The sequence below is a fragment of the Onychostoma macrolepis genome, chromosome 16, assembly GCF_012432095.1.
Source record: "Onychostoma macrolepis isolate SWU-2019 chromosome 16, ASM1243209v1, whole genome shotgun sequence".
NCBI classification, from domain to species: Eukaryota; Metazoa; Chordata; class Actinopteri; order Cypriniformes; family Cyprinidae; genus Onychostoma; species Onychostoma macrolepis.
In genome coordinates, this window is record NC_081170.1 from 337501 (window position 1) to 350000 (window position 12500).

At 40.6% G+C, this 12500-nt stretch overlaps 1 protein-coding gene across 4 annotated transcripts in view; it reads right to left on the reverse strand.

Annotated features, from left to right (window-relative positions):
• Nucleotides 1–3379: 3379 nt before the first annotated feature.
• Nucleotides 3380–12500, reverse strand: part of khdc4 (KH domain containing 4, pre-mRNA splicing factor) — an 18226-nt gene continuing 9105 nt past the window's right edge. The window contains exons 10-14 of one of the 4 annotated variants that reach the window (XM_058746907.1): nucleotides 11670–11875; nucleotides 6969–7079; nucleotides 5033–5142; nucleotides 4212–4309; nucleotides 3380–3761 (exon numbers count right to left, since the gene is read on the reverse strand). In XM_058746907.1, the coding sequence (XP_058602890.1) occupies nucleotides 3574–3761; nucleotides 4212–4309; nucleotides 5033–5142; nucleotides 6969–7079; nucleotides 11670–11875 (713 nt within the window). In that variant the 3' untranslated portion in view covers nucleotides 3380–3573. Of the gene's footprint in view, nucleotides 3762–3899; nucleotides 4065–4109; nucleotides 4310–5032; nucleotides 5143–6968; nucleotides 7080–11669; nucleotides 11876–12500 lie in introns of those variants that run through there. The other 3 variants (XR_009266369.1, XM_058746908.1, XM_058746909.1) reach the window with 3 other exon arrangements.

The following is a 12500-nucleotide window of genomic DNA, read 5'->3' on the forward strand; positions in this document are numbered from 1 at the left end:
GGGAGTAAGCCAATCTCTTATTTCAAAATTGCAGTTGGTTTCAGTATAAGGTGTTGCTGTATGTTTTTAAAGCTGTCCATGATATGGCCCCAGAATATATTAAGGACCTGATTCATATGAACTCTTGTAGACCTCAAAGATCATTCAACTGCTTACTGCTCTTAATCTGATGTCAGGTGGAAGACTATGGAATACTCTTCCACCTGACATCAGATCTGCACCCTCAGTTGATGTTTTTAAATCTCGTGTCAAAACATATTTGTTTTCTTTGGCTTTTAATTGTTGATCTTTAATTGTTATTGTTGATATCTATTGTAGTTTTGCTGTGTTGCTCTACAGTCCTTTGGTCTACTTTGTAGTGGAAAGGGCTTTATAAATAAAGCAGTCTTGAGACTTGAGACTTCACTGCAACACGATCTGGGCTTTATGACAATGTGGCTGGACTCAATCCTCTCCTCAGTGAAGACGCATGAAAACACACTTGGCATTTGCAAAAAAGCACCTAAAGAACCCTCAGGCAAGATTTTCTGGTCTGATAAACCTCAATTTCAAGCATCATGTTTGAAGGAAAGCAGCTCTGCTCATCACCTGCAGAGTAGCATCCCAAAAGTAAAGTGTGTTGGTAGCAGCCTCATGCTGTGGGGATGTTTTTCAGCGGCAGGGACTGAGGGACTCGTCAGAGAAGAAGAAAAGCTCAGTGCACCAAAATATTGAGATAGCATTAATGATAATGATTCAGAATCTCAGACTGGGCAGAAGGTTCACCTTCCAACAGGACAATAACCCTAAGCACACAGCCAAGATCACAAAGGAGTGGCTACGGGACAACTCTGTGAATGACCTTGAGTGGCCCAGCCAGAGCCCAGACTTGAACCCGACTGAACAACTCTGGAGAGATCTGAAAACCGACGCTCTCCATCCAACCTGATGGAGCTTGAGAGGTCTTGCAAAGGAGAATGGCAGAAAGCGTCCAAAAATAGATGTGCCAAGCTTGTAGCATCATACTCCAAAAGACTTGAGGCTGTAATTGCTGCCAGAGGTGCTTCAAAGTATTGAGCAAAGGCTGTGAATACTTATGTACATGTGTTGTGTGTTTTCTTTTATTTTCTTCTTATTTTTTTATTTTTTATAAATTTGCAAAGATTTCAAACAAACTTCGTTCACGTTGTTATTATGGGGTATTGTTTGTAGAGTTTACTTAACACTGAGATGTGAAAATCTCGGCAGAACACACGTACACACACATAGCTTTGACATGAACATTACTACATTCAACATATGCATGTGGTATAAGATTCTTGATCAAATATTATAATTCATTTAAATTACTGGATAACTTCAGAACCAAAGTGTTGAAAACACAACCCCATCACAATCTCACAACCCCGTTATGATCAAATAAGTAACGGAGTTGTGATTTTTTTGCTCAAAACGGCCCCTGCCCTAAATGTAGTGAATAACAGGAGAGCACATGATATTAAGAAATCATGTATATTGTTAAAATAACAAAGATTGTTTTCACAAGTAATTGTTTTCTATCTTTATTTGATGTAAGTGTTGAGTCGTTAAGCTTGACAATCACAATATTAATAAGCTATATTTATAAAAGAAGGTGGTAACTTGCCTATGTCGTCTCACAATGTTGTTCAGAAGAGGTATATGATGCCACTCTCTGTTAATGATGTCACATAAGGATCAGTTCATTATTTTTACGGGGGGAGAATGATTTGTGTAACGGGGTTGAGGGGTTACTGAGGTACGGAACTAAATAATATGATTTTATTGAATAATCATGAATTTACTTAGAAAAAAACATTACCAGCAAAAAAGCACAGATAGATATTTATGAGAATAGCAAAATGTATGGACTATTTTCTAATTTTATTATTCATATCCCAAGCACACTTTCATAGAAGGCCATGAGGGACATGACAAAATAGGTGGTGTCAGCTGAAAAAAACAAGATTATTTCTAATATATAGATAAAATGTATGTCATGTTTTTAAACCTTATTAAAGGAGACATTTCAATTAATACAAAAATATTCTAAAAATAGATTTTGGTGACCCAATAGATAAAATACACTTAAAAAGGTCAGAGGGACTCGAATCGTACCGGTTTCATGGAATGACTCAACTATTAACAATAGGTGTCCTCTAAATCATATTACAAATGATTGAATTAATGATTTGAGCTCAAATCCTAAATTCAATCATTTGTAAGAAGCCAAGGTTCCCAGAGCTTCTGCGGTCAGTCTGAAGGTCTGGCTATGCAAGACTAAGCAAAAATAGCCATTTTTCATATCTCCTGACCACTAGGTGGCGCTGCACCAAAACTGTGCAGGTAGCCTCAGATCATGGTTCTTATAACACACACCAAGTTTTGTCTCAAAGCATTGTGGAGACGTAGCCTCACATTCATTTTGACATGCTCTTCGTGAAATTCATTGAATTCCATAATTTTTTGCCTGAAGATGATCTGAGCCGGTTCTGACGAAAATCAGACAAACCGTAGAATTTGAGTTAGTAGGTTTTTCAAATAATTCAAAAGTGTGAAAAATCTTGACCTGTAGAATTTTAAATTCTGGTCTCCATTCATCTCGGCATGAGTCAAGGAATCAGAGGAAAATTTTGCTTCAGAATTTACAGTTTATAAGTTATTAAAATAAACATATCTGCAACTTTGAACTGTTGGTGGCACTAGAGGGTCCGAGTTAGAGACTTCAAATTTGCTGTGGCTAGTGTTGAGACTGGGCTGCCACAGACTCGAAGCAGAAGAACAAGAACACACAATAGATGCCTACGCAACTCCAGTGCTCGGCCCCTAATAACAATAACCATAATGACTAATGAACATGTTTTGATTGTTGTATTTGTGCTACAATTTTGTAATCTGCTGCTTTAAATGCTCTTTATAGTAGGCTGGATTCTGATTGGCTGTCAATGTTTTTATCCTTCATCAGCTGGAATTCATCCAGTGAAATTGTTCCTCTATCTCATTATCGTTATAACTGTGATGTGAGCTCTCTGTTCATCTAGAGCAGGGGTCCTCAAACCTGGCTTAATAACACTGATCAAACATGCTAATCAATGTTTCCAGGATCATTAGAAAATCATACGTATATCTCGTTTCATTACTGGATGAATCAGTGTTTTTGAATGAATCTCTTCATGAATGATTCAAAGACAAATACATTTTTAACAACCCCTTTTCACCAGCTAAAAAAATTAAAAAATAAGTGCACACAGGAATTGATAGGTGGAACTGAAATCTTAATTTTATAACAAGTATCCGATTCCTGACCTTAAGTATCTGATTCTGGAATAGGAAGAGATTTTTGATTCCCAACCCTACTGTGGAGATCAAACAGGAAACAGTGTGTGAGTCAATGCATGTGTTTATTCATCACAGAGGAAGTAACATTACAAATCAAACCGATGAAGAGAAACTAAAGCAGAGTGACGAGGCACGCATCACATGAGCGCCCATCGCTGTTCCATCCTCCCATAATCCCACAGGACAGTCTTTCGGAGGTATGAACGTGTGTGTGTGTGTGTGTGTGTGTGTGTGTGTTTACGGTGCCATCCAGAAGGGCATGGGCTGCGTCTGTGTTTTGGGCCGTGAGGGCAGTGATGACGGGCAGCGGTACGTCCATCCTGTGGCTCCTGCGGACGCTCTGGAGGCCCCATGATCCTCTTCTTCGTCGGAGGAGTCTCCGGTGTACGCCACCAGCCCCATCCGCGCGCGCTTCACCTGCGGCTCTGACGAGAGAGACCAGAAACACACAGACAAACAACACGCCACAGCAGCACAGTTAATCAAACGCAGGATTGGACGACGGCCGTGCGTCATTGGGGGCGTCCAATCAGGAGGCAGCGTCGAGGAAGGAGGCCCCACCCCCGCAGGATCCGGAGACATGAAAGAAAGGGAAAAAACACAGAGAAAGAGAGAGAACACAAAACACAAGAGAGACGGCCATTAGTGCGGCAGCCACAGGGCTGATGACATCACCGCTCGGGGGAGGAGCTTCACTCAAAACATCTGACCAATGACGGGCGGAGAAGCTGAAGCGTGTCATTTCCTGAGGAAGCGAGACGCTTCAGCTTTACCTGTAGCTAGCATACAGTCCTCCGCCGCTGCAGCCTCACTTCTGCATGCAGAGAGCATCAGCGTGAGTGATAATGAGCGAGCTGTGTGAGCGGCTGTCTTACCCAGAAGGCTCGGCGCCGGCGGCGTCTTCTCGTCTGCTTTCTGAGCTCTCGGACCGTCGACTGGCGCCGGAGCACACGGAGGCGGCATGAGTCTGCTGCTGCACGAACACACACACACACACACCAATAATCAATCAGGATTTTTTCAGCACATGAGGGATGTAAACATTGACAGCCAATCAGAATCCACCCTGCTTTAAAGAGCTCCAGCATTTAAAGTGACAGGCAACAAAACTGCAGCTTTATAAATAAATGTTATTATCTGCTGGTGTGAACACACACACACACACATCCATATAGATACAGATAGATATAATATAATACATATATATATATATATTATATTTGTTATTAGAGTTGATGCGGATGTAGTTATCACTACAGTATTATTTTTGGTGTGAACAGGTCTTAAAAGCATCCCATGATGCACCTGATGGACATCCAGAGTGATCAGAACACAAGAGTGTTTTCATTTGTGTCATGTTTTGATCAAGACATCAGAATTTTGAGATCAGTCACTAGTTATTTGACCGCTGGATTTACAAAAATCATTTCACTTTTAACAAGTGTTTTCTCAGCATTTCAACATCACATCAACTACTGATGAACACAATGTTTATTTGAATGATCACTCAGCAGGTTATTTAACCATGAATTACTGTGTCTTTGGAGGGCTTTTGTCTTTCAAACACAAATTCATGTTATTTAGTATCACATTTGCATGTTCACAGTTCGCTGGCGTTTGTTAATGATCACATGACATGCAGGTAAACAAATAACATTTAATATTTAGTGTGTGTGTGTGTGTGTGTGTGTCTAACCTGTCTCTCTCTCTCACAGGCCCTGAGGAAGCAGCAGACGGGGGTCCTGATGCCTCAGAGCTGCCCACAGACATGCCTGCACCTAAATTAGTCATATGAATGGGTCCATGCTATGAGCAGAAAAACACAACAGCATTAACACACACCCTCATTTACATACACGCACACACACACACACATCAGTGACTGATCATCTCGCTCTCTCTCTCACACACACATATCAGTGACTGATCATCTCTCTCTCACACACACACACACACACACACACACACATCAGTGACTGATCATCTCGCTCTCTCTCTCTCACACACACACACACACATACACATATCAGTGACTGATCATCTCTCTCTCACACACACACACACACACACATATCAGTGACTGATCATCTCTCTCTCACACACACACACACACACACATCAGTGACTGATCATCTCGCTCTCTCTCTCACACACACACACACACACACACACACACACACACACACACATACATATCAGTGACTGATCATCTCTCTCACACACACACACACACATCAAATCACTCTTATACAGAAAAGGAAAATCACATTTACAGTCAAACACATGAGCAGTTCCCATCATTCACTACAGGAACCCTAGTGAGCAGCTGAATGCTTACAGCACAGACCAATTCAACTAAAAAACAATAACAATAAAACATTACATGTAAATATTAATAAAGACAGCAGCTATTTGCACAAAGTGCGCTTTACCATCTACGTAAAGTGTCTCTTGTAGTGTTGACTAGTCCAATCACATGTTGGTGGGCGGAGTCAGTGTAAATAGCCTCTGCCAACAAGGCAGGCTTTTTGTATTTAGTGTAAATAGACACTCCGATATAATAAAACTAGTGTCCTAATCAATGAGATACACGCTACATTAATGACATATTAACTCTTATCCCTCCAAACACAGAATTTTCTGTGTTTCCACGTCACTAGGGGGCGCTATTACGCATCTCCTGAATGAGTCTAGAAAATGCAGATCAAAAACACAGACCAGGAAGATGCAGAAACCAGCGATCTCATATGCGAGCATATGCATATGAAAAATAATGCGATCATCAACACGAAGCGTGTATAAATGAAAGCTGCCTAATGTTTCAGAGTGAAATGTGGATCCAGAAGGTGTTAAAGGCCTGTGAAGCTTTGGGATTCTGATGGAAGCCATCTACTGCATCTTTGCTTTGATAATATTACTGAATATGATCCAGACGTAGTATTCCACGGGAATCAGATGAGTCCTCTGCACAATCTGACTCTGCTGCAGCCTAGATTTAAACACTATTTCGACAAACTATTTCCCTGTTTAATACTGTAAAGCTGCTTTGACACAATTTGTATTATAAAGAGCTCTATATAAATAATGGTGACTTGACTATTTGATAAAAATGCAATTTTCTCAGCTTTTTGCTCAAAATGTTGCTTTTTTTTATGAAACCTACCTATATTCAATTGTTGATAAAAAAAAAAGAAATAAAAAGCTAGAATAAAGCTTGAAGCTAGAATAAAACAGATTTTTTTGTTTGAAAGTAGAGGGTCTGGTCTTTATTTTGTTGTATTGCATGTTCAGATATTCATAAATCAGCAAAAACGCTGGCGGTGGCTGGCAATTATTGTCAAAAACGCTGGCGGGGAAAGAGTTAATGAGCGTGTCTCTTTTACTCAATATCTCAGATCAATGCCCGTGCTGCTGTCTAGTTAGGCGGCTCACTAGGGTTTGAGCTTTCATCTGCTGTCATTCATTACAAATATACTGCAAACACTTTCAGGTGCTCATCATGACCCCAGAGGTCAAAGGTCAGTTCACTACAGGCTCCGCCCACACGGTCTGTCACAGGCCGCCTGCACCTGCAGAAACACAGTAAAGGCAGACGGAGACGAGCACAGCATCCGGCGCACGCGAGAGCTCACCTGGTATCCCAGCAGGCCGTGGTCCGTCTCGTCTGGCACCTCCTCCGTGAAGCGGCGTCTCTGCGGCGGATTGGACGGAGCCGGGGGAGGGAACGGAGCCGGAGGAAGCGTCTGGAGACAGAGACAAGCGTTTGAGCAGATGGACGGCGGTGAACAGGAACTGATTTTACAGAAGGTAGAGGTGTGGAGGATGCTATTCTTCATCTTTTAAATCTGGGGGCGTTTTATAGAAAGTTTCTTATCTTAGGTCTTAACTTAAGATATTAGGGATGTAACAAATGATATTATCAATATCGCGATATCACGATAGCATAACTGTCTCGATATTATCGTGGTCACATGACGATATGAAAAGAGAGGTCTTCTGGGCAAAACGTGTAGTTTTTAAAATATATTTGTTTTGGGCCATTATGCTTTGGCACAGTATCTGTCAAACTAACTAAAACCGAAAGCACAATATAGCTTCACCTCTTCATCAAGTCTGCTGCGTATTTTAAAGCATTGAGACGATCAGCTCGTTTCACTAGACTTGTAGTGAGATGTGGTTTTGTAAGCCTGTTTTCACTGAAGCTGGAGTTTTCCTTCAAAATAAAAACTCTCGTCAAAATAAAAGCTTAAAAGTGCAGAATGAATTGCTGACAGTGAGCGGTTTAAATGAGTCCAAATTCAAAATATCTCGTTCAAGTGTAGAAATTAGGAAAGAAGTAATTTCCCTGCTGTAGTGTAAAGCAAAAATAATAGAAATATTTTCATTTATTTTACAGTGCAATTTTTTTTACAAAATATGGCTACTACTGTAATTGTTGTTGTTATTATTAATATATTCCAATTTGTTTGGCTTCCTAAAACACCAGTGTGAATGTAATTTAGACCAAGACAGTATATCAGAAATAAAAAGAGGGTTGAGTCCACTTTAAAGTTCAGCTACAACTCAATTCACTGACTTTTTTCTGACTTAAGTTTTCTTAGTTCAGAATGCAAGTTAGAGCTCTTAATTTTGAACTCTCAAAGTGCTTTAGATAGAATACTTTAACTTTAAAATGTACAATATTTAAAAATAAAAATTTCGCAATAATATCATATCGTGAGATATGTTACATACGTTTCATATTGTTAAGATATGATACATTAAATTAGGATTTTTCTGAAACCTACGTATTACAGAAGCAATCCTTAACTTGTTAGGATTCTTATCTTATCTTACAAAATCGTATCTTATCTCTAGTTAGGAAATCCTAAATTGCATCAAGTTCACCAATCCACTCTCAGGTCTGTTGCTAAGCAACCAACACTGTGCAGCTGCTGATGAGGCAAACAATGGATAAACAAAACCGGCGAGCTTTTCATTTCAGGGAGCGGGCTGGAGTTGCCGAAAATTAACCGTACAGCTGAGTCTGTGAAGACAAAATTGTTGGACAGCGCAATTGTAAGCGATTTTTCCCTTTGCTTTCAAATAATGTTGAAGTCAGGACAGCTGTGGGGTTGCCCTAAAGTTAAGACAGTTTTTAGGATTTTCTGTCAAGTTAGGAGCTTTCTGTAATACCCCTTTTAGTCCAGGTGATGTGTGAAAATAATGTTCACTTTTTCATAAAAGCATGAAACTTGGTACAATTCCAATACATTCTTGTTCTCTCTCAACACGCAGACCGCAACGCAATCAGGTGAACAGTTAATGATGACTTTATGAGAAGGATTACAATGAACTCTCAGAAGATGCAGAATGAAATTTCTAATATATTTCATATAAACTTAATTTACAATCACTCTCTGGGGCCAGAGTTGTCTATTATGTTGTCGGCAGGGGGAAGCCAGAGTCCTGCATGCGGGCGAGTACACGCAGGTGAACCGCTAATATCTGATGTAACGGGTGGAATAATATGTGTGTGTAGGGTGTGGTGCGGTGCGGGCCGGACGGTGACGAGCGCAGGCGGCAAGGCTATTTCGACTCGGTCCAGTACACGCGGAGCAATGTAGACCTACCTGTGAGATGAGATTCAAACCAGCGGAGTGCAGATCCGATGAAGGTAGACAGGATAAGATTCAGAGTCAAAAGTGGCAGATAGATCCAGCAGAATAAGAACTGATGATTTGGAATCAGCTTTCTCTATCTGCAGGACTATACTGACCGACAGCGAAGCAGTCTCAGTTAATGGCAGCTGCTGAAACCTGATTGGTTAAATTTCAGTTGGTCATTCTGTGAAAGAAATAATGTAACTGTGTCTATAAAGGTGTGAACCAAATGGTCCATTCCAGTAGAATAACAGAGGAACAGCATCCCTCAGGAACGTCTTGTAGATTGCAGGATCTCCAGGAAGCTCCTAACAGTATCTGTTGTTTGTAGCCCTTTTGTCTTCAGATATACAATTATATCCCACAGACAGAACTTTGGGAGAAGCTAGGATTCATACAAGGGTTAAGATTGTTTGAAGGAAGACATGCTAACATCGATATTGAAGAACTGCTACACTACTTAATTTTTAGTATTAGAGAAATCTAGTGCATTGGTGAGCCACCCAAAGACTGCTCAGCAAAACAGAGTAAAGATGATGATGATACATGGGGTAAGTTTTTAGGTTAGAAGGGGTAGTATGCACTGGCCTGTCTGGACAGATATTGTCTTGACAAGAAGTTAAAGTGGATCATAAAGTGTCAGTTGCTGTATTTACATCCAGAGATGAGAAATGGGTGGATGAAGGAGGAGAGGATGACACTGCAGAGGAAAGATGGGAGGGTGAAAGGAGCGTAGGTTTCTCCTAAAAGTAACTGGTAGAGGAATTGGTGGCACACAGGTAGTAATATTTAGGTTAAATGTAATAAAGAAATGAGCAGAGATGTCTAGAGGTTTTACCAAATGCTGTCTGTGATACAATTGCATGTGTATATTAAGTCAAGCTGGTTGCCTGATTTGTTAGTGCTTGTGGTGGCAAGCTATTTGAGATGGAATGAAGCTATGAGCGGAAGTGGAAGTCTGCAGATGGATTTAGAAGTCACCAAAGACTACAAGTGGACTGCCATCCACAGAGAGTGAGCACAGCAGCCCATACAGCTCCTCTATAAAGGTGACCAGGAAGGGATAAATCATTACAATATGGAGTTTAACAGGAGCTGTTACCATAATAGCATGCAACTCAAAGTAATTTTTATTGCATAGGGAAGAGTGGGTTGAGTATTTCCAATTATTAGAAATGAGAAGACCAGTACCCTTCCAACCTGACGGGGGGGTGAGAGAAAGAGAAGATGTTGGAGAGCACCGCAGCGGTTGAGGAGTCTTCTGGACGAATCCAGGTCTCAGTCAAGCCCAAGATACTAAGAGCAGACCGAGTATTCTTGAAAACAATCTTTTACTGAATAAAATATTAGTTAAGCTGGTGTGTGGGGGGTGTTCTGGCACAATATGGCTGCCGTCGCATCATGCAGGTGGATGCTGCACATTAGTGGTGGACGAGGAGATTCCCTCTTCCATGTAAAGTGCTTTGAGTACCCAGAAAAGCGCTATATAAATGTAACGAATTAATAATTAAAACAATCTTTTATTGTACTATTGAATAAAATATTAGTTAATTATAAAAGAAAGAAAATTCATAGCCATAATATGGACTTTTGTAAATGCTGTGATGCACAGATGTTATTTCCTTCTCACATCGCTGATTTCACCATTAACTCTTCACCTGAACAGTTTATGTTGCTGTATATGGTATCATTGTAATTCTTGACCATCAAAACATAGGGGTAGACATCACCTTTTCTGTGTTCTCATGTTTGGTTCAGGAGATATGACATAAAATACATCATTTGGCTGTGGTGGAAAGTAAAACGGTCACCATGGCAACCACGAGGTGTTTTTGCGATGGCTCCATTTCTGAAAAAGTTCAGGGCCCCAAACTGTACAACTGTACCAAGTTTCATGCTTTTATGAAAAAGTGAACATATCACCTCAAATTGTGCATATATCACCTGGACTAGTTCCTCTCCGTAGCTAAGTTCAGATGACACACTTAGGAAATGCTGTTCTGTAATAGCTTTTGTCCTAAATGTGGTCCTAACTCAAATTACCATGCTTACCAAACACATAAGATCAGATTTTAAAGCTAGGATCTTTCTGTAATACGCCCCCTGGTTTATAAACATTTAGAAAAACCAAAAACGTGCGCCAAGCTGTTGTTCATCAATTTTACTTCTGCCACATTTATTAATAGAGAAATTAATATCTCAATTTAATATTGATTTAAATGTATTATTATTACAATATTTAATTTAAACAGAGAAGCCACAGTGTGTTAAAGTCAACAATGTATTTTCTAAACAGTTGTTTTGTTTCACGGGCTCTCCTCACGGTCGCTGACTGTCACTCTTGTTATATATATCATGTACACATATGATTGTCGTAGTTCATATGAGGACAGGCATATTATTAAATATGCAGATGACTCCGTGATAGTAAGTCTTCTACAGGAACAGGATCGAGGGTCCTGTAGTAGAAGACTTTGTGATGTGGTGTAGCAAATTCCACCTTCAATTAAATGTGGAAAAAAACATGGATATGTTAATTGATTTTGGAAGATCAACATTGAGTCCAGGGTTGACGAATATAGACGGAGTGGATACTGAATTGACTGACAATCATAAATATCTTGGGATCGTAATTGATGACAAACTAACCTCTTGAAGGAATCAAACAAATCCGGGGTGTGTGTGATGTACCTGAGTCGGGACGCTGGCGGGCGCGGGGGTGATGGGATACTGTGCGGGGGGGACGGGGCCCGGGGCCGGAGCCGCAGGAGCCACCGGATACTGAGGAGCGATGGGTTGCGGCAGCACCGGGGCGGGGTAGGACGGCTGGAAGCCCGCGGGAGGGTAATACGGAGCCTGCGGCGGGATCCCGTTAACGGCTGGAGGCTGAATGAATCCTGATGACAGACACACAAACAAGCCTCCGCTCACATGACCTCATACGAAAACCAATAGAGACAGAGCACATTTAGGCCACACCCACACGTTTTTAGATTATCGCTCTGTCTCTATGATATCAACAGATACTGCTGAGCAAAAGCGTTTGATGCTAGATGACATCAACCCAGCGAGTCTCAGAAACTACATAAGCTTAAAAGAGGCCATGACATGGATTTTTATATTATTTTAATGTACTCCTTGAGGTTTACTTATAATGTTAATAATAAATTTTGCACCAAAAAAATAAATAAATAAATAAATACATGTGGAAAAAAGATTTTCAACCCTCATTCTGACCCTCTGTCTAAAACGATCTGTTTTAAGGGGCGTGTCCTTTAAGGCTCGTCAGTAATCAGCCGCTGTTATGATTGGCTAGCGTCACTGCACAGGAAACAGCATCAACACCTCCTCACTATTGCATGCGGGTGTTTATGTTTGTTAACATGATCATTTCCAGACAAAGCATTATGAAATCATTTACTTATGGTTTGTGATGCAGATCTAGTTCCGCTTCATCTTTTAAAGAGGTCATCAGATGCCCATTTTCCACAAGTTGATGTGAATCTTTAGGGTTTTAATGAA